We start from the raw sequence: 27,967 nt of genomic DNA, 5'->3' as shown, positions 1-27,967 counted from the left end.
GGCGCGGAGCAAAGACATCCTGTCAGCCTGGACTGTTCTCCTCTGATTCTTCCATGAGCGAGAAACACAACTCTAAGGATTCCATTCCCCATATTTGGGGAATGTGCCTTTGTAATAACAGCCTTACTTCTTCTCTTGCCAATGCAGACATGCAGCCCTGGCTGTGGACCAGGTGTGTTGAGACCTGTCTACCATGCCTGCTTCTATCTCCTTCTCATAAGGACCCCATGAGTGAGGTGTTAAATATGAAATCATTTTAGAAAGAAGCCTAGAGTGGTTATATCACTTGCCCCAACATCAGCTTCAAGCAGCACAGCGCATGATGAATAGAGTCTAGAAGCCACAGGTAGCAGGAAGATGTAACAGGACTCTAGAGGACCTGTCAAAGCTGGGCCACACGTATCACAAGCCAGTGGGTGGGTGGGGCTGTTCTGTTCTGATACTCAAAATTTGAATCCAGACTCCTTCATTGGATCATCAGGCTGGCTGGCCTCTGCTCTTCCCAAGCCCCAGGTCCCTCTTACATCTTCCCTCATTCTCTTCTGCCCTTACTCACCTGAGAGACTCTACCCCCCCACAGCCTATCAGAGCCTCAGGGCAGTGGGGCTCCAGGAGGCAGCCCTCAAACTCCAGGTGCAGAGGGTCAGCTCTGTGTCCCAGGATGCCAGTCAGGGCAGCCAGGTCTGCGAAGTTCAGTGGGAAATTGTGGAAGGGCAGATGGTAAGGGAGGCCTTGAGCAGTGAGAGTGGCCAGTTCAGCCTCCTGGGTCTCAGCTACACAGTGACACAGCTCCACCAACTTTGGCCCTGTGAGCTTCTGGGTGGCCAACTTGCTCAGCACCTGCACAACAGCAGCCTGCCTGCAGCTCACCCAGGCTTCATTCCTCTTGGCCAGGTGGCTGAGGAATGGAGCACAGGTGTGAGATGCCAGGCCTGCCAGGAAGGTGGGGAGTTTATCCGAGAGGCCCACTCTACCTTTGGTCCGCAGCACCCAGTGGGAATTAAGGGTGACATGGCCAGTGAGTGTATCTCTGTCCACCAGAGGGCTGGCCATCAGGTACAGGGCAGCAAAAAACTCCTGCAGGCTGAGATGGGTAAATGCATAGCCTGTCTCCCAGTACCCAGGGCTTGTGCAGGTGCAGAAAGAGGTCAGCAAGCTGTGGGTAGTTCCAAAAGCCATCAAGGCTGGTGGAATGTCCCTTGAGTAGAAGATAACCTTTCCAGAGTCCAGGCCTCCCAGGGCCACCTCTCCAAGGCCCAGCAGGGAGCCGGCAGGGAGATCCTCACAGGGGCTGAGGGAAAGCAGCATCTGCAGGTAGAGCTGAGTCACTGTAGGCAGGAGGGCTGCAGACTGGTCCATGGGAGTTCTGGGGAGCAGATGATGGAGGCAGAGGCAGGTGATTTGGCACAGCGCGGGTACTGCACACATGCTCCAAAGACGCCCATTTGCACGCAGCTCTTCCAGGACCATCTCTTTAGAAGGCTGCCCACTGAAGAAGTGGCTCATGTACTCCTCCACCCGCTGCCCATCGAAGCCCCACATATGGACCACAGCTACCTCTCTGGGCAGGCAAGTGGGCAGTTTCCCTGGACGGGAGGTAGTGATCACCCAGCAGCCAGGTAGGAGGGTTCCACGGCAGAGATTGGAGAAGAGGGTGTGGACTGAGGCTGCGCCATCAGGACCCAGAGTCTCCTTGTCAGAGCAGGGGTGGAGAGCCTCATCCAGCCCGTCAAAGATCAGCAGGACTCTGTTGGCCTTCTCCTGTAGGTACTGGAAGACAGCGTCGGAGCCTGATTCGGGGCTCAGGTACAGATCAAAGAGGAGCTGGCGCAGCGTCAGGAAGCCTTTGATCAGGTTGAGCTGGCGGAATTCAAAAAGGAATAGGGCCTGGAAGTGGTCCAGCTGGCCATCAGCCCATGTCTGGCAGAGCCTCCGGACTAGTGTGGTCTTGCCCATGCCGGCCTTTCCCAAGAGCACTGTCACTCGTGGGCCCTTGTGGGTCCTGAAGTTGAAGAGATCTTGGAAGTCCACATCACCGCCATCTTCTGTCTTGAAGTCTCTCTTGATGGTTCTCTCCTGGGTGTCCAAGGGTGCTGTGGCCCGGCTCCACTGCAGGATGGTGGGTATGTAGTACTGGTGGGTGGTGAGGGTCTCCTCTGGCCCCCAGCATTTGCTGTCATGGTGTTGGTGGACAAATGCCTTTAGGAGCTCCAAGTACTTGTTGGCCAACTCTGCTGGGGACAGAGAGAAGGTGTGAAAACAGGAGCCCAGGCCCTCTGCCCATGCCATGACCCCAATATCAGGTGTCTCTAGCCTTAATAATAGGTGTAAGGACACAATAGGATTTGTTGTTGTTGTTGTTCCTTGTGCCAGACTTGAACTTAAGGCCTTGAACTCTTGCATGACCTTTTTTTTTGGTCTGTCATGGGGCTTGAACTTGGAGCCTGGGTGCTGTCTCTAAGCTCTTTTACTCAAGCCTAGTGCTCTACCACATTGAGCCACAGCTCCACTTCTGGTTTTCTGGTAGCTAATGAGAGATGAGAGTCACAGACTTTCTTGCCTGGGCTGGCTTCGAACTGTGATCCCCAGATGTCAGCCTCCTAAGTAGCTAGGGCATGAGCCACCAGTGCTTGGCTTCTTGCTTGGCTTTTTCACTCACAGCTGGCAATCTCTCACATGAGCCACTCCTCAACTACCAGCTCTGTGTGTGTGTGTGTGTGTGTGTGTGTGCGTGCGTGCGTGCGTGCGCACACTGCCTAAGTTAAGCAAGAGCCTCTTGGATTTGAACCTTGATCCTAAAATCAAATTTCAACCTCTTGAGTAGCTAGGATTATAGGTGTGAGCCCCTGGCGCCCCACTCACAATAAAAGTTTTGATGCTACTCAAATTCTTAGCAGTAGTGGCGGCTCAGGCAGCCGCTGGATTGGTGAGAATGGGGCCCATGGTCATGGCTGTCTTGGTTTCTGTAACCATGCGAGTGTATAAAATGTTCAAGAGCTGGAGGGTTTGCTTGGCAAGATCTTATTAGAACAATCCCTTCCAGCAGGACTCGCGTGCTCCAGGTCTCTCCGGTGTTTCAGTTCTGTGATATCCAGGAGTGAGCATTAACAACCCATGGGCCTTGAACTGGCCTATTAGACCATGTGTCTGGCTTCCACATGGCCAGGTGTTACCCTGCTCATTCTTGAGTCATTGGAAGGTCTGAGATGGCCCAGGGAAGGACTGGGGAGTAGACAAACGAGTGCAAAACATTGTCTGTTTTGCTGGGCACCGGTGGTTCGTGTGTAAACGTGACTATGCAGGAGGCTGAAATCCAAGGATCATGGTTCCAAGCCAGCCCAGGCAGGAAAGTCTAGGAGCCTCTTATCTTCAATTAACCAGCAAAAAGCCAAAAGTATGGCTGTGGCTCAAGTAGAAGAGCTGCACCTTGAGTGAAAAAGCCAAGGGACAACACCCAGGCTCTGAGTTCAAGCCCTGGTACTGGCACACATACAAATTACCCATTTTCCAATAGATGTGACTTCTTCACCACAACTATACTCACAGTGTGTATGTGTGGGTAGGTGGTGGGAGATTGAGGACCTTACTGGACCAGTGACAGAGGATGAGTGAGGTTCACCTCGAGAGACCCCGTGTCTCCCTGTGGGCCCTAGGACCTCTGCCTCAGGACTTTTCCCAGGCGTCTTTGTCATCACTTGTCTCTGCTTACTCCAACCAGACAGTGGAGGTCCAGGCCTGAGTCTGTGCTTGTCATTTCTATGTAGTGGCTCTGGAAGAGCCTGGCCAGCCAGGCTGTGACCCTCTAGCCCCTCTCCAGGTGCCCCAGCCCCCTCCTCTGCCCACCAGGACCTTGAATTCTTCTCTCTTGGGAGTCTGGAAGACAAGAATTGGACCACAAATCTTCCAGCCTAGATCAGGGTCTGGGATCTGTGTCCAGGCATCAGGCAGCCCAGTCTTTCTGTTGGGGGGTCTCTTCCCACCGTGGCACCCACCTAGCTGCTGCTTCCTGCAGTACTTGGGGCATGGTGAGGATTCACAGCTCTGAGGAGGGTGTTTGAGGCCTGGAGAAAGTGAAGAAAAAAAAGAAGGAAGGACTCAAGGAGCAACTGGGAGCCTAGATGGCACCTTTGGGTGGCTCCATTCCGCAAACAGCCACTGACAGACAAGTATATCATACTTGGGGATGAGAGGGAGGCAGGTGATGGGCAAGGGGGCTTGCAGGGCTGGAGGCTCCGGTCTTGGGGTCTCCTGCTCAGGATGCAGAGAGCAGCACCAGAAATGTTCATCCCTAAGCACTCCATGGCTGGCTCTCCACTTGGGAAGGAAGGAAGGAAGGAAGGAAGGAAGGAAGGAAGGAAGGAAGGAAGGAAGGAAGGAAGGAAGGAAGGAAGGAAGGAAGGAAGGAAGGAAGAAAGGAAGGAAGGAAGGAGAGAACTGGTTCTAAGAGCAAAGCTTTCAACAGGCTTGGCCAGGCCTGTGATCTACGCTTCCTGTCTGCCGTGTAGCACTCTCATTTCTCATCACCCACATTTCCTCGCTTCATTGAATGAAGTGAGTTCTTGTCTGGCTGCATCGATTCTGAAAGTCTAATGCCTTTCTGGAGGACTGAAGGAAAAATGTGGAGCACCAGTGTTTCACGCTTGTAATCCAAACTACTCAGGAGCTGAGATCTGAGGATTGCAGTTAAAATCCAGCCCAGGCAGGAAAGTCCCTAAGAGACTTATCCCCATTTAAGCAGCTGAAGCTGGAAATGGAGGTGTGGCTCATGGTAGAGTGCCAGCCTTGGGTGAGAAAGCCGAGCTAGATCATGAGGCCCTGAGTTCAAGACCTTGTACCAATACATTGGAAGGAAGGAAGGAAGGAAGTGAGGGAGGGAGGGAGGGAGTAAGGGAGAGAGGAAGGAAGGAAGGATGGAAGGAAGGAAGGAAGAAAAGAAGGAAGGAAAGAAGGAAGGAAGGAGGAAGGAAGGAAAGAAGGAAGGAAGGAAGGAAGGAAGGAAGAAAGGAGGGAAAAAGTTAGTTTCTAAGACTTTTGCCTAAGAATCAGTGAGGCAGTCACCATTTGAGGGCTGACCCTCCAGGTTCTGTCTGTGAATTGGTCAGAGGCTGTATGGGTGCAGTGGTAGTTGTGGGTGTCAGGTTGAGGGGTCCTAAGGACTGATTATAGCTTTCTGGAGAGCCTGACTCAGACATGGTGGGGTGGGGGGAGGAGGCAAGCCCTGAGCATAGAGGCAGGGACAAGGCAGCAGGCTTCCCTAGTGACAGTGACGCCAGACAATGTGTCCTAGGGCTGACACCTGCAGACTCTTTAGGGGACACCAGAGTAGACCCCTGGGAACTGGCAGTGCAGGCCTTGAAAGCTGTAGCTCTGGAAGAAGTGCAGGGTGGAGGTGGGGAGGGAGGCTTGTGTAGGGGTGTCTGCAGGTTAAGTTGGGGACAGCAACATTCATCATTTATCGGCCCCCAACCCTAGGCCTCACCATGGTGGAGTAGAGGTTCAAGTTGACTCTCCTCATCAGCTCCCAGCTGCCCAGGGAACTCTGCAAAAGAAGGCAGGAGAGAATATGCCGTGAATGTGGCAGGATGCTGCACAGCTTGGCCAGGAGTCTGCTCAGGGCTCAGGCCGCTGCATGGGTACCAGGCAGGGAGGCAATAAAGTTAGCTCAGATACCTGAGGAGGGAAGCTGGTGGTGAGCCCCTAACACAGAAGATGCCTCTGTGCATGGGTATGTCTTTCTGCTTGTCTGTCCACTGATGTGTGTTTACACACATGCATGTGCTATGTATATCGGCACATGTATGCAAGTGTGGGCCTGCCCCTCCTCCTGCATTTTCCCCACACCAACCTTGGTAGAGCACTTGTCTGAGTCCTGCTTTATGCGCAAGGATCCCATGGGTTCTCAGTGTCTTTCCCTTCCCCTAAATGCTGTGCAAACAGTGCTCAATGTCCATTGACCTGAACAGAGTGAAACCTGCCTGCAGAATGCCTTCCCTTATTATTGCTTCTGGTCATGCTGTTTAAAGAAGCTCCTTGGAATGGACTCAGGCTGGGCATGATGGCTGACTCAGGCCTGTAACCCTAGCTACTTGGTTGGTAGAGATAGGTGATTCAAGGCCAGCCCAGGCAAAAAGGAGTTTGAGAGACTTGGTCTTGACCCATGGCTGAGTACCGTGGTGTTTACCTGTCATTCCCAGCAACATGAGGAAGTACAAGTAGGAGGATCGCAGCTGAGGCCACTCAGGCATGAAGCAAGACCCCCACCTTGAAAATAACCCAAGCTAGAAAGGATCTGGAGACATGGCTCAGGTGATATAGACCTGCCTAACAAGTGAGAAGCTCTGAGTTCAAACTTCCAAAGAAAATTAAAAGGAAAAGAGAGAAAGAAAGAAGGGAGGGAGGGAGGGAGGGAGAAAAGAAGCATCTTGGAGACTAGTGCAGTGGTTCATGCCTGTAATCCTAGCTACTCATGAGGCAGAGATCAAGATTATTGGGGGTTAAGGCTAGCTCAGGCAAAAAGTTAGCAAATCCCCATCTTAACCAGTAAGTTGGGCATGCTTGTGGTTCCCAGTTACCCGAGAGTTATAGCTAAGATTTCAGTCTAAGGGTGACCTCAGCCAAAAAGCAGGGGACCCTATCCAAAGAAGTATCTAAAGTAAAAGCCTCGAAGGGGAGGGCATGGCTGCAGCACCTGCCTAGCAAGCCCAGGGCTCAGAGTTCAAACAAGGTACTGTCCAAACAAATGAACAAAAGAGGCCTTGGGCTTTGTGGGCTACTTGGGGTTTCTGGCTGGAAGAAATCATTTGGTCTTTCCCCTCCTGGCCTCTGGGCTCCTTGAGTGCTTGGACATCCAGTCCTGTAGTGCTGAGGAACTGGCTCTGAGATGTGCCCAGAACGATTTTGCATTGTTCCTGGCTTTGCTTCACCTGCACGGAGAGACTTGGGCAGGTCGGGGTGTCCTGTGGCTCCCCTGGACATGGGGCTTAGGCTGGCTGTTCTGGACCCTTCCCCACTCCATCACCCAGCCACTCTTACCATCTTTATCACAGCCCGAAGTGCTCAGCAGAAGCACCTCCAGCTCCAGAGGTACCTCCAACTCCATGCACATGGAGTGCACCAGCGATTGCCAGGTGGCCGGCCCTTGGGCGTGCAGCTTGCTGAGTTGCTGGGTGACCCTCTGCTCCACATCTAGGGCCTCATCACTGGAGCTCACCTCCACAGTAGGGAGGAAGAACTGCATCTTAGCGCTCAGCCATTCTTGATGTTTGCTGAGCAGACTCACAAGCCAGCTCCACAGGCTCCTGCTGTCTGGCTGGTGGCTAAAGGGATCCATGAGGGGCTGGTCCTGCAGGGACAAGGTGGACGGCTGAGCTGGGGGAAGATGCGTTTAGCCTGGGTCTTCTGCATCCCTTCCCTCACCTCTGTGCCTGTGCCCAGCTATCTAGAATGGTCTGGTTCATTCCCTGAAGATGAGGATTTGTTCTGGTTTTCACAGACCATTGAAGTTGCTCTCAGTCCACCTTTATGTCAGAGACACCCAGTTACTTCCTGGGGTTTGTCTTTTCTTCCTTAGTACCAGAACTTCTGAACACCCCCTAATCATTGAGAACAGACTTCCTTTCCATCTTGGAATCCAGGAGGACCCGATCACCTGCCTGCCAGGCATTAATGACTCATTGTAACAAGGCCACCCCTGACCCCTGGGACAATGGACTATAGGGCTACCCAAACCAGCTGGTGACTTGGACTATTTTGGCTATGTGTACCTTCTCATACCTTATTCTCCCTGTTTTACCCAGGGCAATGATTTGTAATCTGGTAGATATCAGAAGGTGGCTGAAGGTGATCTGAGTGCAGGCTCCCTGTGTCATTCCTCCATCACAGAATCTCTCTTTCTCTTCCTTATTTCTAGCGTAATAAACTTTCCTAATATTTTCACTAACAATAAAAAAACATGAATAGACCTTTCTTACAGTTCCCTATCACTAGGTCATTAAGTTTTGATCACTGGGATGTTAGTGGAAGTACTATCTGCCCTTTGTTGCTTCTTCCTGTTGACTGGAATATCAATGTGATGGCTAGACCTTGGGTAGCCACATTGGATTACGAGGTAGAAGCCAGTCCTGAGGAAGGTATAGGTTAAGCTGGCTGCCTATCCTAGACTCTGACTGGATCTTTATTACCTGGTAGACAAATACACTTCTATTCTGTTCAAACCACTGTGGCTTGGAGATTTCTGCTGCTTGCTGTGAACTCGAATCTTTGCGAACACAAGCCATCCCTTTTCTCTCTAATTCTCTTCTAATCTGGAACTTGCCAACAGCCAGCTGGTAGGAGTTTAAATAGAGAATAAAGGGCATTCACACAGCAAAAGCCTAACTAATGTCAGTCTCTTTGATCTACAACTCTATTTCTAGTCCTCGAATCTTAAGAAACCTCCCTGAGAACACATCAAAAATTCAACCGCAGAGATGTTCACTGTGAGATTATTCATAAGCGATCTAGTCACCCAACAACTGGGGGATTTGCTAACTGATAGTGGGCCTCCTAAGGGCAGAATATGGCATACATTTCCAGGTGCATTTTACAGTACTCTTTCCCTAATGATAGAAGTGAACACATAGGAAGAACACACTGGGTCAGGCAAGCATGGTTCTTAGGGTGTTCTGCATTTTAACTAATCCTCAAAACTTCAGAGATTCCCATCTCTACGTCTGCCAAGAGTAAGAGGCCCGCCAGGACCAAGCCTTACCAAATCTTACCACATTTTCCATGGATTTAGACCCCAGCTGTTCACTGGGCCCCTAGAAAAGGCCAATTGGGCATGCGCCCCTTGCTGGTCACCCTTCCTCAATTGGACTACCAGCATAGGTCCTCATTCAGACAGAAGCATGAGAATCTATGGAATAGGCTCCCATCCCTCAGACAGGACTCAGCAGTGCCACTGAACAGGAGAGCTGAGCACAGGGAGGTGATCATAGCAAGGGTGTAGCTTTTTAGATGAGCTATGGTGTCCAAAATTCACATTGTCCATGAAGAAACCAGCCCAGGCAACACAGTGGGAGGGAGGTAAGCGTGCCTGGAAAGGCATGGTGGCTCATCCTCAAATCCCCTTTGTAACCTGTCTAACACAGTACTTGATTCCATCACTGCCGTCCCATCCTAGGAAACTGTTTAAGAGTAACAGTCCCAAACTGGGCGCTGGTGGCTCATGCCTGTAATCCTAGCTACTCAGGAGGCTGAGATCTGAGGATCGTGGTTCAAAGCCAGCCTGGGCAGGAAAGTCCGTGAGACTCTTATCTCCAGTAAACCACTTGAAAACCAGAAGTGGCGCGGTGGTTCAGGCGGTAGAGCACTCACCTTGAGCTGAAGTGCTCAGGGATAGCGCCCAAGCCTAGAGTTCAAGCCCCATGACCAACCAAAAACAACAACAACAAAAAGAATAACAGTCCCTGGGAGAAAAAAAAAAGCAGCACATTATTCATCATTATTAGACATTGACTTCCCCTGGAAATAGCCTTGAGGGCAGAGTTCAGTAGATAGATCCTTGGTTCACAAGGAGGAAGGAGGAAGAAGAGTAGAAGAAAGAAAGGAAGGAGGACAGAAGGAAGGAAGGAAGGAAGGAAGGAAGGAAGGAAGGAAGGAAGGAAGGAAGGAAGGGAAGGAGGGAAGGAAGGAAGGGAAGGAGGGAAGGAAGGAGGGAGGGAGGGAGGGAAGGGAGGAAGAAGGGAAGGGAGGAAGGAAGGAAGGGAGGAAGGAAGGAAGGAAGGAGCGAAGGGAGGAGCGAAGGGAGGGAGGGAGGGAGGGAAGGAGGGAGGGAGAAAGCATCTCCCAAGTGGTCTTTCCTTGCCCACTTGTGCTGTTTATTATGGAGGGATTGGCTGGCAGGAGACGTGGAGAGGAGATGGTGGCAAAGGCCAAATGACAGTGGAGGCAGTAGCAGTGGCTGCCTTGGTGGCAGTACCGGTAGCAGAAGTAGCCGCAGGAAGGTGGCTAGAGCTCCCGACAGTGAACAGGGAAAAGACAGGGAATGGAGGCCCCTTGGGTGATGAACTGTGAACATATGGACAAGTCAGAAGAATGACATGGCTGTAAAAGCTGAAGCCATCAGGCTGAGAGCCATGGTCACTATACAAGTTCCAGGGAATTGCCAAACCTTGTGGATCAAGGGCCTCGATACTCAAGGCCTCAGAGCTCTAAGATGCTAGTTAATTTTCCAAGGGCCTGGCACCCAAGGTCTAGGAGCTGTAGGACTAGCTGCTGCTGCAGATGGAGTTCCTACACCCAGTTCAGCTCACAGCGGTGACAGTGACTGGTGCCATCAACTGCTGCTGCTGGCCACTGCTAAGAGTGGAGGGCTACCCTAGCAGAGGGTTACACTAGCAAAGAGCTGAGTGTTACACCCAGGCTTACAGCTGTGGGTGGCTCTGCTCAGAGCTATAAGCTTTCCAGCCTGATTGCCTAAGGCTGTAAGTCTCTAGTTTCTAACACCTAGAGCCACAGGCCTCTGGCTTTCAGGATTTGGAGCTATAAGCCTCAGAGCCCATATCTTTGGCACTCGAAGACCCAGGTCTGCCAGCACAGAAGAGCTTCTCTGCCTGGCTGTTATTTTCCATCCATTCCTAGCACAGAAGGGCCATAGCCAGGACTAGTAGCCATGACATACAGCTGGAGAAATCTTAGCAGCAGGAGGAAGAAGAGAAGGAGTGGATGAATGGGAAGAGGAAAGGAGGGGAAGGGAAGTGTGTGTGGGGGAACCAACCTGGTCTCTTGGTTCATGATAGATGCTCCAGGGAGTCATGGGTGTCTGGGTCCTGTCCCCTGTCCTGAGCTTTACAGGAAGTTCCCATAGTGCAGGCTCTAAGGAGAGAGGAGGACACAGGGAGTTTACCATACTCATCCAAACCCCAAGAACCATGCTCATAGAAGTGCCTTCACCTTCGGGTGCAGATAACATTCTTCCCCAAACACAGCGCAGCCTCCCTGCCTTCCCTTCCTGCCACACTTAGAGCACGCGATGCTGCTCTTGCTTCTCCAACACAGAGCTCAGGTGTCACCTGTGACCAGTCAAGACAGCCCATACATCCCCATGGAAATGGGATGAGCCTGGCCTGAATATTTCCTCACAGCCTAGAAGGCTAGGACTGGTGATCTTCCTTCTTACTAGGTAACAAAGTACACTTTGAATAACAAAAAGCAATCTTTTTGGTCAGGTGTGGGACTTGAACTCAGGGCTTGGGCCCTTGTCCTTGACCTTTTCCACTCAAGGCTAGTGTTCTGCCACTTTGAGCCACAACACCGCTTCTGGTTTGCAAATGGTTAATTGGAGATAAATGTCTCAGTTTGGACTTTTCTGCCCCAGCTGGCTTTGAACTGTGATCCTCAGCGATCAGCCTCCTGAGCAGCTAGGATAATAGGCATGAGCCACCAGTGCCTGGCTTGGCAAACGTCCTTAAAGGGAAACCATGTCATCAAGAGCACACTAAAAAGACACACCAGTGCCAATGACTATGTAATACATTCCTGGAAATCTATGCCTCATAAGGAAGCACAGGAAAACCAAGTTCCTGTGAAGTTCAAGTAAGAGAACAAAAAACAAAATGCAAATATAAAGTAATATATTTTTTTTTAAAAAAAGAGAAGAAAGTACATAGAAGCAAGAAGTCTGAAAGCTTGGTTCAAGTGGTAGACCATCTGCCTAGAAGGCATGAGGCCCTGAGTTACTCTTGAACCCAGTACCTAGTACTCACTACTGCACCAGTGCTGCTGAAAAATAAACCAATACATCATAAGTAAATCAAGGCCAGGGGCTGGGAAGGTGGCTCAGTGGTAGAACGCTTGCCTTGCATGCATGAGGCCCTGGGTTCGATTCCTCATCACCACATAAGCAGAAAAAGAAAAAAAAGCCAGAAGTGGCACTGTGGCTCAAGTGGTAAAGTACTAGTCTTGAGATAAAGAGCTGAGGGACTGCGCCCAGGCCCAGAGTTCAGGCCCCTCCCCCCAAAAAAAATCAAGGCCAAAGATCAATGCAGGCTCTGCTCCTACACTTATGAATCTGGAAGAATTCAACTAGAAAGTTCCAGAACTTTAGAGAAATGCACATTAATGGGCACATTCTAATGTGATGCTGGTAAGTACTATAATAGAAATAAGAAAAGAGCTAAGCACCAGTGGCTCATGCCTGTAATCCTAGCTACTCAGGAGGCTGAGAGCTGAGGGTCATGGTTCAAAGCTAGCCAGGGCAGGAAAATCTTTTTTTGTTTTTGTCTGTCATGGGGCTTGAACTCTGGGCTTGGGCACTATCCCTGCGCTCTTCAGCTCAAGGCGAGCACTCTACCGCTTAAGTCAACGTGCCACTTCTGGTTTTCTAGTGGTTTTTATTGGAGATAAGGGTCTCACGGACTTTCCTGCCTAGGCTGGCTTTGAACCTCGATCCTCAAAACCCAGCCTCCTAAGTAGCTAGGATTACAGGTGTAAGCCGCTAGTGCCCAGTTTCCTGAGACTCTTATCTCCAATTAACCACCAGAAAACCAGAAATGGTGCTGAGGCTTAAGTGGTAGACAGCTAGCCTTGAGTAAAACAGCTCAGAGGCAGTGTCCAGGCCCTGAGTTCAAGCCCCATGACAGAATGAAAGATAGAAAAGATAGAGAGAGAGAGAGAGAGAGAGAGAGAGAGAGAGAGAGAGAGAGAGCAAAAGAAGGAAGGGAGGGAGGGAGGGAGAGAAAGAAAGAAGCAAAAGAAAGGAAAGAGGAGATTTTGTTGAAGAGTCGTGGGTACTCACAATGTTTTGAAAACAATATGTGGAATCCTAACAGAAGTAAAGCAAGAGCGTGAGCAGGCGCAGGTAAAACCCGGCTGTGATAGTCTGTGCTTTTTCTAGGTGCACTGGGCGAAGCTGATGAGGTCATGAGGGTGTGCCCTCAAGATGGGATTAGAGCCCCCATCAGAAGAGGTGGAGGAGCTTGCTGTCTCCTCTAGTAAAGGGCACAGAGAAAGGAAGCTGTCTGCAAACAGGAACTGAACCCTCATAGACCACATGCTGGGGGGCTTCCTAGCTCCGGAACTGTGAGCAATAACTTTCTGTCACCTATCTATGTTATTCTGAAACAACAATCCAAAATGACTAAGACAAACCACCGGTGACCACAAAAAGCAAGAGGGGGGAAAAAGTCTCTAAATTAGTATGTGGACTGAGGACAAGCTGCTTCTATTGTGCCAAGACCCGTTAGATAATTTAAGGGTGTGGCTTGGGTATGACTCAGCAGCAAGAGGCCCTAAATTCAAACCCCATTAACACACACACACACACACACACACACACACACACACACACACAGTTTTTTGCTTTGTTTTTGCTGGCTCTGGGACTTGTACTCTGGGGGTCTGGGCTTCTTCTACTCAAGGCTAGCGCTCTACCACTTGAGCCACAGCACCACTTCCGGCTTTTTCTGTGTATGTGGTGCTGAGGAATCGAACCCGGGGCCTCCTGGATGCTAGGTGAGCCCTCTACCCCTAAGCCATGTTCCCAGCCCCTCCCCCACAATAGTTTTTAAATTATTTTGCATATAACGACATAGCTTTTGGCAGCTATGTAGGATGGCTATATTGAAATGATGGAGAAATTCAGAGGAGAATTTGGAGAAACTAAGGCTCTCTTTCCTGGCTTGTCAGAATGTAAAGTGATACATTCACTTTGAAAAACAGTTTAGCAGTTAACCTAAATGCCACTATAAACCCACCAATTCCATTGCTACATCCATATCCAAGAGATATGAAAGTATCTCAAATGTCCAGGCCAGTAATACCCATAATAGACAAATAGTGAAATCAACCCAAAGGTCCAACCATTTATGAATGGACAAACAAAATATTCTACATCTACACAATGGGATCTTATTCAACAATAAAAAGAAACAAAGTTTATGTCATAGGAAAGTACAGATATTAAAGAAAAATGAAAGCAGACAGCAGGGAAAGGCCTCTGCCCCACAGATGACAACAAGCTGTTGTTCAATCAATCAGTATCTCACCAACCAAGAGCTGATGTGCAGCCGCCCGCCTGCCCCTCTCTCTGGTAGGGTAACAGTGTCTTCTGGCAGGTGCTGGCAGGTCCTGCTTGTCAGCCTGTTCTTCTGGGTTGCTGGAACCTTTCCCATCTCCATTCCTCATCTCCTACCAGTGTTTGCTTTTTATATCGCCCAACAAACAATCTAGCTGTGTCAAGTCTTGGGGTTTGCTTCTGGGGGAATCTGTACTGTGACAGAGGTAATTTGGCAGTATGTGCATCCAATTTGTACTTAGCATTTGTATTTGTAGGACTGTAATGATGAGATATCCTTGTAAATGTGGCAAAAAGAGAAAAGAAATGACATAAGTGAATTACATTTATTGAGAGACGTATAGATTTTCTTATAAATCCATAGGATTTATAAGAATCCTATAGACTCTTGGAACGTGAGTGGCACATAGCTGATGGTCTCTAAGTGGCAGATGCCACAGGGGTCCACTATGCATGAGCACTGTAGAAAGTGTCTGCCTGTGACATGACACTCATTCTTTGCAACAGAGCTTCATGGTGAAAACTTACAATGTGTCCATTTCACAGGAGAGAAAACTGAGTGTAAGTCACTTGCCCATTCTAGGTGGTCAGATTCCCCAGGGGCAAAGGCAAGAATATCCATTGTCCTCTTGCTGCCAAAGCAGCATTTGGGAGGGGGGGAAGGGCAGATTTCATGGGAAATAAATAATGATGAACTCATCTGGAGCAACCCTCTCCAAGACAGCTTAGTATGTCCCGGAATGGAAAGAACTCCAAAACATACCAGTAAATAAATTTAAATTTTAACAAGGCATTTTATTAAGACATCTAGATTTTTCACGTTTTTGCCCTGGACTAACCTGGAGCACAATCCTCCATGCCTGGCCTATAGGTTGAGATGAGTGCTCACAAACTTTTTATCTAGGCTGGCCTAGACCCACCATCCTCCCAATCTCTACCTCCTGAGTATCCCAGACACACGACATTTTTAATATATACATTTTGATGTTTAAAAACCAGATGAACATTGATACTAAAAACTAGAATAGCCATTTCCTCAATGTATAGAGAAGAGAAACAGAGAACAAGGAGTAGGCACAGACGATGGAAGTCCCCTGCACAGCACGGCGCACTAAAGCAGAAGTAGGAAGGAGGTAGATGAGGTTTAATGGTTGCACTATGGCTGATATTTGGATTGAAAAGTAATTGAAACCTATGGAGGAAACCACTTTAAAGTGTGTGTGTGTGTGTGTGTGTGTGTTTTCCAGGACAGGCCTATTTTCATTGGGACAGCGAGTGACAAAGGTTGAAAAGACCTGATGAACATTTGCTTGATGCAAGCAACTGCCTTCAGCATTAGCTGCTTAAATTCTCACAACTCTGGCTGGCAGCCTCATGTGAGTTTCTAAATCTGAACAGGTGCCTCCTCCCGGAACCCATTTCTCCTTGACCACTTGCAGGGGGAATTTTACACCACATCTAGGTGCTGCCTAATCAAAATAGATTTTAAAGTGGATCTCAGCCATTGTAATTTTAAAAATCTACGCTCACGCTTGTCTGCCTGAGGGTATTCATGGAAGAGTGAAGGAACTGTCCCACACTCAGCCGCTGAGCGCACACCAGCATCCCTGCACGGTTCATTTGCATATGGATTTTCATATGACTTGCATGTTTTTTTTCCTCCAGATACATAAAGTTTTATTATGTTTTTTAGTAGAAAGTTAGACAGCAGAGCCAACTAGCAAAGAACAAAGAGACAATTTGCATTTAGTGCAGGGTCCATCGGCTGGAGTTACCTCCAGGAATCCCAAACATGTCCCCTGGGAGGCTAATTAGAAATCAGACTCCAAGAAAGGGGGGGATGCACAGGGTCTCACAGGCATGGGGTGACAGGGTGTGTGGATTTGCCATTCTCAGTCCAGACAGCAGGAGGGACAGGGGTAGGGGACACATGGGGGGGCAAGTGGGGCCCTGGGCTGAGGGGTCTGTAAGGGAGCTCACCCCACCTTAATTTCTCCTTTCTTACCCACAGCCCCTCCCATTGTCATTGTGCTCTGGGGGGTCTTCCCTGCTACCTGGGGGATGCTATTGGAGGAAGGAGTACAGAAATCAAATTCCGTTTCTCTCTGCAGCCCCCGGGCCTTTGAATATGCTGTTCCCTCCACCTAGATAGTCCTTCTACCTCCAGTGCACCTGGGCCTGTGCCTGACCATGTGCTCACACACCTTGGCCTCACCCCTATCTCTCAAGCTCAGCTCCGGACTGTCTTCATTTCTGCCTGAAGTGCTGAGCCCCAACCACCACCACCAGAATAAAGTCAGAAGGCCAGCATGGGCCAGCCGGGCCTCCCTGTCCCTTTTTCTCAAACCTCTCCCCCTTCCAGCTCAGCTCTGGCCACCTTCTCAGGGAGGACGATCCCACCCCCACCCCCGCCCTTCACTCCTTAGCCCTCCCTCCTTCCTCTTCTGTGGCAGGTCTTGCCCCCTGAGGGATCATCTCCTCTTGGCCAATCAGCTACCCCAGTAGCCTGTGGCCCTCCACAGCTGGTGCCAGGCTGGATGTTGGGTAAGAGCAGCTACCAGATGTCTGTAAGTTACAAGCCGCATGACTGATGATAGTTTCCTCAGTGTCCTCTTCTGTAAGGTGGGATGTTCTAGCCCCAAAGCAAAACCGAAGATAAGGTTTTCTTATGGAAGTTTTTTTGTTGTGGGTTTTGTGTTTTTTTTGTACTGAGGTTTGAAACCAGGGCTCCATATGTGCAAGGCAGTTGCTCTATTGGCCCATTTTGCTCTAGTTATTTTTAAGATCGGGTCCTACTTTTGGCAGAGATTGGGATGAACTACTCCTATGTATGCTTCCTGCTGTAGTTGGGATATCAGGCATGTACCACAGCCCCTAACTATTGGTTGAGATGGGATCTTGAAAAATTCTCTGCCTGAGCTGGCTTTAAATTGCACTCCTCAGATCTCATCTTCCTGAGTAGCTAGGATTACAGGCATGAGCCACCATGTCCAGCCCTTATCTAACTTCTTTATGAAGGGGTCAGGGAAACAGGACAGTGTAGTGGGAAAAAAGGTAAGCAAAGAAGAATGGTTTCAGGAGAAGCTTGGCTTCTGCTTGACCTCCCCCTCCCCCCACCCTGGGATCTGAAGTGGGGACAGTTCCACAGACTGGTCCTCCAGAGGGAGCTGGGCTGTCATACCTACACTCTGTCACTAGCTCTGCGCCACAGCTTGGGGCCAGGAGGCAGATATGAGTGCAGACACGACTGGGTGATGGTTAGGAGATGAATGCAGATTCTGCAATGGAAAGGGCCAGGGCCAAAGCTGTCTGCTTTGAGGTCACAAAAGCAGCTAGCTGGCCAGGATGCAAGGCGTATAGCATCCTGGCTGGGGTATCTGGCTCAGAAGCTAATTCTCCTGCTAGAGATTAGTGCTGGGGTTTCCTCTGTCTCCATTGTACTGCCCTGAGCAAAGACAGGAGGGAGGGAAGAGGGGATGGGAATGGTTCACAGGTCTCTGTTTCCATGGCCATTTTTCCCTCTTGGGTCCCAGGCTTGGATTCAGGCCCGTGAGTACGGGTAAGAAGGAACAAAGCCCGCTGTCCCCATCTAAGCATGGGATCTCTTCCATCAACTCTTGGATCTGTTTGCACTGGGACAATGATGATGTGGGGAGCTTTGAGATCAAATCATGAGCTCAAGCTGTACGTGGCGATACATGTGTAATCCCAGTTCCTTGCAGGCTTAAACAGGAGGATCCTGAGTTGGAAGCCAGAATGGGCTAGATAGCAATATACCATCTCATAACACATAAAACCCAACCAACCCAAAATCCATTATCTCCCCTTCCATCACCATGAGATAAACCACATGGCCACAGTACGTTACCGATGAGGAAACTGAGGTGCCCGCAGGAGAAAGGAAGTGCTCAGGTCACCAGTGGGAGGATGCTGCAATTCCTTGCTATGAACCCCACTCACCTGGCTTCTTATCAAGTGAAACCCAGGACCTGGGTCCCTACCATTAGCCTACTTCCCCACTGCCATCTTCCTGAGGCTCAGTCTTCCCATCCATCAGATTTCCTCTGAGACAGGAGGCCAGCCTCATTCTGGCTGCCACCTGGCAGGTGCCAAGGAAGCCTTTCCTCTCCTGCTCCACCTTGACCTCTTGTCCCAGCATGCACAGGGAATGGCTACTACCTGGCAAGTCCTTAAGGACAAGTTTTCAGCCCCCACAATCTCCCCAAACTCCAGAAACTTCTTTCTAGATTGTTCAAACCAGAGGTTCCCAAGCATGTCTTCTCCTTTGAATTACCTTCGTAGGGATGGGGAGAGCGTGCTTTAGAAATTCCACCGGGTCACACCTCAAGCCTCAGCCCAAGTTCTGGGTGAGTCTCAAGCACTGGCTCTTCTGCAAGCTGCCCAGGTGACGGTGAGGCCACGGGTCACACCAGCCATCCCCTCCTTCTCAGCATTTGGCACCCTGCTTCTCCAGCACACCAGGGCCTGCTGAGCCAGCCTGCCCAAGAGTCCCCCCTCCCCAATCGTGGGGACCAAGGCAGACCAAGGGGGTGTCTATAGTGCAGCCGCTTGCTTCTACCGCTCAGCCGTCCCTTGGTGCGGTGGGTCCCTGCAGGGCGTGGTGGCTTGGGTGGCGTCCCTCCTGCAGGCATGCTGGGTAATGCCATACCAAAATCGAAAACAAAACTGGAGGCCGGGAAATCCCCTTGGCCTACTGCAGGGGGCTGGCATGAGCGGGAGGAACTTATGTGGATTTGGAAGGCGAAGAAGGAAACAAAGACGGTGCCAGATGTGAAAGAGAAAAGGCCCGGATGCCGAGGTCCATGGCAGGACACATTGTCCATGGACTTCCAAGTCCTTGTGTATGTCCACTCTTTGATCCCAGGACCAAACATCTCTGCCCAAAGCCACGTGGAAACTCTGACCACTGAGAACTGAACGTCTGTGTTGCCCCCACATCCCTGTGTTGAAATCCCAATGTGATGGTTTTGGGGAGATCTACAAGAGGTGGTTAGTCCTAAGGTGATCATCCACCCTTGTGAATGGAACTGACGCCTTATGAAAGCCCCCCAGAGCTCTTTCTAGTCCTCATGAAAGGAAATATTACAGAATCAGTCATCTGTACCCCTAGAAGGGGGCCTCACAAGAACTCCAACATGCTGACACCCCAACTTACAACCTCAGCCTCCAGAACAATAAGAAATATGTTCTCAGTGGCTCACAAGCTAAGGCTATATCCTACTGTGTCTCAATAGCTGGAAGGGGCATGGATATATAAGTCGGCTGAGGAAACTCCTACAGCTGAATTTGAACAATCAAAAGACCATGCTAAGGGGCTGGGAATGCAGCTCAGTGGTAGAGTATTTGCCTAGAATACATAAAGCCCTGGGTTCAATTTTTCAGTACCATATAAACAGAAAAAGCTAGAAATGGCGCTGTGGCTCAAGTGGTAGAACACTAAGCTTGAACAAACAAAGCTCAGTGACAGTGCCCAGACCCTGAGTTCAAGACCCATGATAGGCAAAAGAAGAAGAAGAAGATGAAGAAGAAGGAGGAGGAGGAGGAGGAGGAGAAGAAGGGAGAAGAGGAGAAGGAGGAGGAGGAGGAGGAGGAGGAGGAGGAGGAGGAGGAGGAGGAGGAGGAGGAGGAGGAAGACCACACTAAGGGGGTAGGGGCAGAGCCAGGCTGTGCGCTGGGGGGACGGGGAAAGGTGAGGATTATGTGGGGGTACAGGTAAATCCTCAAATCCAGCCTGGGTGACTGAGACACACTGTTTTTCACAATCCTGCCAGCACTGCCAAAATAATACCAATAAATTAAACCCATGTTGAATCCAGGGGCTGCTTCCAAGCTAAGAGCAACGGTGTCTCTGACAAATGGCCTTTTCAAAAATGACATTGTTGTTTCATCTTATCTTTGTCATTTCTCGACTTGCAAATGCAGCCTGGTGCACTGAAGAAAGATGGGGAAACATGTCGTTTCCTCCCTATCTCCCCATCTGGGCACACTGTGCAATTTCCTAGGTCTTTTACTCTTTTTTTTTTTTTCTTTTTTTTTGGCTGTATTGCGATTTGAACTCAGGACCTCAAGCTCTCACTCTTGACTTGCTTGCTTGGCTGGTGCTCTCCCAAATGAATCATGCCTCCACCTTTGCCTTTTGCTGGTTATTTTGGGGATGGAGTCTCCTGGACTTCACTGCCTAGAGCTGGTCTCAAACTGCAATCCATCCACCAGATCTCAGCCTCCTTTGTAGCTAGGATGACAAGCATGAGATGCTGGTGCCAGATTTTTATACTTATTTTATTTTTTACCTTGCATGTAATGACAACTAGAATGACAATTCCTTAAGGCTTTTCTGGAAGCCTTCTCCCTTTTAGCTTTATTATTATTTCTTGTTGTTGTTAGCATTCTTATTTACTGTGGTACAAATATCAATGTTAGCTTTATTTTTTAAAGTATAATTTGTCTAAATGGATGAAACCCCCCAAAAGAGACCCAGGGCAAATTAAACCCACACTGGGTGGAGGTGCTGGAAGCATGGCTCAGTAGCAGAGTACCCAGCTAGCAAGTCCAGCTCTGGGCCTAATTGATTAGGTGGTGTGACAGCACGAACGAGGGAAAGTACCAGAACAAAGCAAGCACCCAACCCAGGGTGAATTAGAATCAACCTCCCCACAAATACCAGTGATGTGAGAGATATCACTGCACTCATTACCAGCTGTGCCTGCATCCTGTCTGGGTGTGTGCTATCTTGCTAGCACTTTGCTCTGCCTTACTAAGAAATTTTCTTTCTTTCTTTCTTTTTTGGCCAGTCCTAGGGCTTGAACTCTGGGCCTGGGTGCTGAGCTCCTTTTGCTCAAGGTTAGCACTCTACCAACGGAGCCACAACATCACTTCCAGCATTTTCTGTGATTAATTGGAGACAAGAGTTTTACAGACTTTCCTGCCCCGGCTGGCTTTGAACTGGGATCCTCAGATCTCAGCCTCCTGAGTAGCCAGGATTATAGGTGTGAGTCAGTGGTGCCCAGCAAAGAAACGCTCTTGATCCCTACTCCCACACCAGCTTCATGACCTTGGTACCCAAGGCCAGACAGTCCTCCTCTGAGCAGCCTTCCCTCCTCAGCATCACCAGTTCTGGGTCAGTAACATTTCCACCTCCTCCCCTTCCTCCTTTCTCTTTTGAACAAATGCAGAAACTCTCCATCAATCACAAACCCATGCAAAGCCTGCACACAGGACCCCGCCCCAAATCCTCTCAGAGTATTTTACCTCAATGCTTCCTTCTCTAAGAGGAATTCTGAAGAAAGAAAAAAGCAATTGGAGAAGTTAAACTGTCTTATTTTTTTTCACATACAACAAGGAATATTCTGCATGTAAAAGAAGCAAATAAAATTCTATCTCATTACCTAACAAGAATAAACATAGCTTAGCCATTCTGTGAACAACTATGTCATCATTCCAAATGACAGTATACTTGTTATAGACCCAGAGCTAATTTCCTTAATATGTAAAGAGTTTTGACTGCTCAACAGGTAAAAGATCGACAACCCAATAGAAAAGTGGGGGATGAACAGAAAGGGATATACACAGTTTGTGAGAAATGAACCACAGGTGGTTCATAAATATTTAAGAGAAATCCAACATCATAGTAAGAGACTTTAAAAAGTTATTTATCTCCTAGAAATATGAAAGAAGTTTGGTTATGTATTATGAAAGTGTGTGGGAACACAGGCACCCCAACCTAGCTGATAGGATTCATATAAAACTTAACGGCAGTAATTGGTCATATCCATACAAGTTCTTTCTCTCTCTCCCTTCCTCCCTTTTTCTTTCCCTCCCTCCTTCTTTCCTTTCCTTTTTTTCTCTCCTCCTTCTCCTCCCTTTCCTCCTCCTCCTGCTCCTCCCCTTCCTCTTCCTCCTGCTTTTTTTTTTTTTTTTTGGGTCCGGTCATGGGGTCTGAACTCTGGGCCTGGGCACTGTCCCTCAGCATTTCAGCTCAAGGCTAGCGCTCTACCACTTGAGCCACAGCGCCACTTCCGGCTTTTTTCTTTTTGCTTATATGGTGCTGAGGAATCGAACCCAGGGCCTCATGCATGCAAGGCAAGTGCTCTACCACTGAGCCACCTTCCCAGCCCCTTCCTCCTGCTTTTTGATGGCACTATCTCACTGTGTAACGCAGGTTGACCTTGAATTTGGAATCCTCCTGCCTCAGCCTCTAGAGAGCTAGGATTATAGGCATGCACTACTATGCCCAGCTCTAGGATGCTTTTTCTAAAGAGTTACTCTCACCTGTGAAAACTGATATTTCCTGGAAGATATTCATTAGATCCTTTTGTTCAGAAGAACAAGAGACAGGAAGTAACCCAAGTGCCAACAATAGTCAAGTCAATGATAGAAAAGCCACAAGGTAAAATACTAGGAAACTGTTCAAAAGTAAGAAAGGGGCTTCAGATGCAGCTCAGGGGTAGATCACGTGCCTAGCACACGTAGGGCCCCAAGCTCCACCCCCATCATCAATAACAAAGGCAGATTTTCTTGTTTTGATATAGAAATATTTATAAATTACATTAAGAAAAAAAGTAAAGCTGGGTGCCGGTGGCTCAAGTCTGCCATCCTAACTACTTGGAAGCCTGAGAGTTGAGCCAGACTGGACAGCAAAATCCATGAGACTCCTAACTCTAATTAACCAGCAAAATACTAGAAGTAGAGTTGTGGTTCAAGAGGTAGAGTGCCAGCCTGGAGTACAGAAGCTAAAGGACTACATCCAGGCTCTGAGTTCAAGTTGTAATACTGACACAGAAGAAAAAAGTAAACACTACACACAGTATACAATAAGAGGGAGATGTGTGCAGATGTGTAGGTGCATATGCACATGTATATGCTTACCGTGTGCGGTCAAAGGCCAATTAGTCTCTTTGGAAGAAGACTCAGGGACATGAGGATGCTGGCTGTCTTGTAAGTGGGAGAGAGCACTTGCTTTTCATTACACATCTTTTAACTTTTTTTAATCTTCTTACTCTATGAAGGAACATTTAAATTTATTTATTTATATTTATTTATTTTACTGGTTGTGGGGCTTGAACTCTGGGTCTGGGCACTGTTCCTGGGCTCCTTTTGCTCAAGGCTAGCGATCCACCACTTGAGATACAGTGTTACTTCTAGCTTTTTCTGAGATTAATTGGAGATCAAAGTCTCAGACTTCTTTGCCCAGGCTGGCTTTGAACTGAGATCCTCAGATCTCAGCCTCCCAAGTTGCTAGGATTACAGGTGTGAGCCACCAGTACCCAGCTTAAATGTTTATTTTTTATATTATTTATTTACTTATTTTGAAACTATGCAATCGAAGCTGGCCTCAACTCTGGATCCTCCTGTTTCTGCCTCCCGAGTGCTGCGATTACAGGCATGGACCACCACACCTGGCTTAATTTTCCAATGAAATACAGGGTTACATTTCCTTTTAACCTATGAATTCCATATTATTCGCTCAACAAATGAAATTTCCATTTCTGTCACTATGAGTCATGAAAAGTAAGAATAGACACATGGAGAAAGAAAGCTGAACCAAAAGGGCTTCTGAAGAAACTATCTCCTCATCTTCCTCGAGTTCTCCTTTACTACTCGCCAGTGAGGACAGGCCAGCCAGAGAGCTACTAAAAAAATCTTCCTGGAAAAGACTTTCTAGAAGATTCTTAAGTGGCTGTGGGATGGAGAAGAGTCCCACCATGGCCAGGCTTGAAGCAGGTAGGAAGAATGAGTGGAATCACTCTCCCACGAAACTAGCTTCATGCCCTGTTTGCTTAGTTGGGTTAGGGTGGGAAGAGGAGTCTGGGGTCACAGGTATCCAGCAGAGGGTAGCTCCCCATCCTCACCCTCAGGTCCACCTAGAAGAGGAGAACATTGCTCTTCTCTAACAAGGAAAGTGAAGGCCGTGCTGACGCTACCAGCAACCCAGAACCCAGGAAAGCCCACACGTGTTGGGTCAGCCATGTTGTAGTTTCACTTTTATGGGTGCTGGTTTTTCACTTTTATGGGTGCTGATTCCCTCAGGAAGCCTGGGCTGCTGCTTCCCCACTCTGCCTGGTTTTAGGTACAGCCAATGGCTCCCCTGCCGGTGCCAACAGTCCAGGTTTCTTTCAGTTTTGCTGGTTGTTTCCTACATAGAGTCAAGTCGAAATGTGGAGACTTTTAAGCCACCAACCAGCACTCAAAAAACAAAACAACACAAAACAAAACAAGCACAGGTCCCGCAAAGAACAGAAGTTTGCATCTGTGAACACCTCCACAGGCCCCACATAAGTCGTGTTGCCCCACCCCCAAAGTTTTTATAGCGCATGCGCTCACTTTCATTTCTTACTCCTTCATCCAACCTATCCAATGGCAATGGAGTACTGCATGTTGTAACAAAGTAGCACAAAGCAGGTGGATTGCAATCACAAAAATCTGTTCTCCTGCAGAACAGAAAGCTGGAATGTAAGTGCAATGGGACAGAGCCAGGCTCCCTCTAAGGGCTGAGGGTGTCAGCAAATGCTCCTTCCATACCTCTTCCCACTTTCCCCAGGTTTCTCTGCTTGTGGGTACATTGCGTTAACCTTCGCCCTTGGCCTATGGCTGCCTTTCTTTCTGCTAGACCTTGCTGATTGCCTCTAGGCCACCAGAGCACACACGCCAGTTCTAGCTGCCAAAAAAGGTCACGTTGCCTGGGTATGCAGAGGCTGCCCGGGCACATGGCTAAGCAGACTGTGAAATTCACGAACCCTCTGTTTGTCTGCCCCACTGAGGACCCAAGAGTCCTTACCCTTCTAGGGGTACTTTAAACTTGACCAAGTGCTAGGCCTACCTCATTCATACCATCTATGGAACAGTCTTTGAAGACTCTATTGTGCCCATTTTACAGGTGAGCAATCAAGGTCCCAAGAGATGAAGTGGCTTGCTCATTGGTACCCAGCAAGTATAAGATGCTGAGGGTCCTGATCTGTCCCCCTCCCAGGACAGGTGCCAGACAGCCATGTACAGGTCACATTGTCAACATTTCCTCCCCATCCATTCTCCCATGGGAGAGCATGCCCAGTGCTTTATTATTATTTTTGCCGTGCTGGGGCTTGAACACTGGGCCTTGCACATGCTAAGCAAGTGCTTTACCACTTGAGCCATATGCTAACCCAGTCCCTAAGCTGCAAAGTGATTGGAAAGCCAGCTAGGTCCTGGCTAGTGTGTGTTCCACCTTCTGTTGCCACCGGCTTCTAGACTCTGGGAACTACTACTTTTCAACCCGCCTTTTATGTTAAGAACCCTCAACCTGGCCAGGTGCCAGTGGTTCCACACCTGTAGTCCTAGCTACTTAGGAGGCGGAGAACTAGAGGATCAAGGTTTGAAAACAGTTGAGGTAGAAAAGTCTATGGGACTTTATCTCCAATTAACCAGCAAAATGTCAGACTGGGGGATATGGTTCAAGTAGTAGAGTACCAGCCTTGAGCAAAACAAAACAACCAAAAAAAAAACCCCAAGTGCACATAAATTCAAACCCTGAATTCAAGCCCCAATCCCAGCATATATGCACATGTGTACACACACACACACACACACACACACACACACACACACACACACAGAAACCTTAAACCTTTAAAAAAGGAAACAGAAGGGGCTAAGAAGGTGGCTCAGTGGTAGAATGCTTGCCTTGCATGCATGAGGCTCTAGGTTCGATTCCTCAGCACCACCTAAGCAGAAAAAGCCAGAAGTGGTGCTATGGCTCAAGTGGTAGAGTGCTAGCCTTGAGCTGAAGAGCTGAGGGACAGCGCCCAGGCCCAGAGTTCAGGCCCCATGACCGACAAAAAACAAACAAACAAAAAGGCAACATAAGATCACAAATGTATAAAAAGTATGCAAGCCTGGCACCGGTGGCTCAAGTGGTAGAGTGCCAACCTTGAGCTAAAGAACTGAGGAACAGTACTCAGGCCCAGAGTTCAAGCCCCATAACCACCAACAACAAAAACTATGCAAGCAGTGTGGAAGTTGGGGTCTCTCCTAAGCCTGACTACCCCCACTAAATCCAGAACTATTAGTTGAGATGTGTGATATCCGCCTTTTTGTGTGTGCCAGTCCTGGGACTTGAAGGGCTGGTCATTGTCCCTGAGCTTTTGACTCAAGGCTAGAACTCTACCAATTGAGCCTCAGCTCCACTTCTGGCTTGGGGGAGGGGGGCGGTAGTTTGTTGGAAATAAGAGTCTCATGGACTTCCCTGGTTGGGCGACTTTGGACTGCGATCCTCAGATCTCAGCTCCGAGTTGCTAGGATTACAGGTATGTGCCACCAGTACTGGACATTTTTAAAAACAATGAATTTTTAAAAACAAGAATGCTAGAGCTGGAGGTGGGTGGCCTGGGGCAGGAGTGTGGAAGCTGGCCATGGCGGTCACCAGCACATGCCTAGGGCTACGCTGAAGTCTATCTTCTACTAACCTATAGGTTTGACATTTTTTCGTAATAAAAAAGGGGGTTGAGGCTTAAAAAAAAATCCGGGTGCATCAGGGATAGTGCAACTTCTGCAATTCTTTATGAAAGTTAGAAAGAAGAAAGAAAAAGGCCAAGACAAGGTGGCTCCACTGTTGTCCCCGCCCCCCCCCCCCCCACCTGGGCGACCCTGTCATCCATCGGAGTCTGTCCATCATCCCGGGGCTCTGCCCTGACCGCAGGTGCCTCCTCTGCGGGTTCTCTGCCCATCCCCTCCGCCATCCCCCCCCCCCCCCTCTGCGTGGAGTTTGAACCCGGACCCGCACCGGGCACTCACCAGCAGGACTCCCGGCTTCATCGCGCTCCCGAAACTGAAAGCTGAAAGCGGCCGATGAGGGCGGGAGCCGGGGAACCGGGGACCAGCGCCGCTGCCGAGAAATCACGTGTGTTCAAGGCAGCAGGCCTGGCACAGCCGCTCGGCCCGGACCCAGGACGGATCCGGCATCCCGGGGGCGCGCCGGGCTCAGCAGGTGAGCTGAGGGGCGGGGATGGGGCGCCCCGGGATGCTGTTGCAGGACTTGGGGGGGTAGTTCAGGGGGAGGCCTGACTCCTGGCCCTCGGTGTGGGGGGAGGACACCCCAGGATGGAAGCAAGGAAGAGGATGACAGGTCTCATTCACTGAGCCCTAGCTAGCTGACCCAGGTGAGTCCGATGTGTGCGGTTTTTATTTTTGTGCCACTACTGAGGCTTGAACTCAGGGACTGGCCACCTCCCTTAGATTTTATTTTTTGCTCAAGACTAGTGTTCTACCACTTGAGCTACACTCCACAGTGCTGGCTTTTTGCTGGTTAATTGGAGATAAGAGTCTTAGGACTTTCCTGCCCTGGCTGGCTTCAAATCCTGATCCTGAGATCTCAGCCTCAGTAGCAGCCAGGATTATTGGCATGAGCCACCAGCACCCTGCTAGGATAAGTACTCTGTACAGAGATCTCTCTTACAGTCTTTGAAGTCACCCTAACATAGAGGCAAGCAGGACCCTATGGCAGGGAGGAAGGAGGGGAATTGCAGGGAAGAGGGAGGGGAATTTCAGGAAGGAGAGGGGGAATTGCAGGGAGGAGGAAGGGAAGGACAGGGAGACAGAAGGACAGGGAAACAGGACATGAGGGTGGAGGGGAGGAGATGGGAGGGGAGGGACAGGAAGAAGGAGAGTGGGGTCAGGGACAGTAGGGAAAGACTTCCTGTTCAATTACTCATTCAGAACTTTCCTCCAGCATCTTCCGCCATTTTTAGTTCTTGTCCCTGGACACACCTGTGGAGACTGCCCCATCCTGGGGGTGGCTCTGCGGACTAGAAAGCCCTCTAATTCTCAAAGGAAAGAAGTGTCCACAGCCAGACTTCTGCTCCCTTGCTTTCCAGGCCAAAGACTGGGGGAAGAAGAAGAGGGATTGCAGGGTAGAGGTCA

The 27,967-nt window shown here is 49.3% G+C and overlaps 1 protein-coding gene across 9 annotated transcripts in view; it reads right to left on the bottom strand.

Moving 5' to 3' along the window:
• Nlrc5 (NLR family CARD domain containing 5) overlaps positions 1-26,862 on the bottom strand; it is a 70,892-nt gene extending 44,030 nt beyond the window's left edge. For 6 of the 9 annotated variants that reach the window (XM_042689948.1, XM_042689955.1, XM_042689953.1 and 3 more), the window contains exons 1-6: positions 26,843-26,862; positions 10,760-10,857; positions 7,033-7,342; positions 5,480-5,539; positions 3,993-4,061; positions 557-2,231 (exon numbers count right to left, since the gene is read on the bottom strand). In XM_042689948.1, coding sequence (XP_042545882.1) covers positions 557-2,231; positions 3,993-4,061; positions 5,480-5,539; positions 7,033-7,342; positions 10,760-10,798 — 2,153 coding nt within the window. In that variant the 5' untranslated portion in view covers positions 10,799-10,857; positions 26,843-26,862. Of the gene's footprint in view, positions 1-556; positions 2,232-3,992; positions 4,062-5,479; positions 5,540-7,032; positions 7,343-10,759; positions 10,858-12,778; positions 12,847-18,350; positions 18,621-22,942; positions 22,998-26,842 lie in introns of those variants that run through there. The other 3 variants (XM_042689951.1, XM_042689949.1, XM_042689950.1) reach the window with 3 other exon arrangements.
• Positions 26,863-27,967: the final 1,105 nt, after the last annotated feature.

The sequence above is a fragment of the Dipodomys spectabilis genome, unplaced genomic scaffold (assembly GCF_019054845.1).
Source record: "Dipodomys spectabilis isolate Male_0828 unplaced genomic scaffold, ASM1905484v1 ptg000130l, whole genome shotgun sequence".
NCBI classification, from domain to species: domain Eukaryota; kingdom Metazoa; phylum Chordata; class Mammalia; order Rodentia; family Heteromyidae; genus Dipodomys; species Dipodomys spectabilis.
The sequence above is the reverse complement of the archived record's forward strand: the minus strand, read 5'-3'. Positions and strand labels throughout refer to the sequence as shown.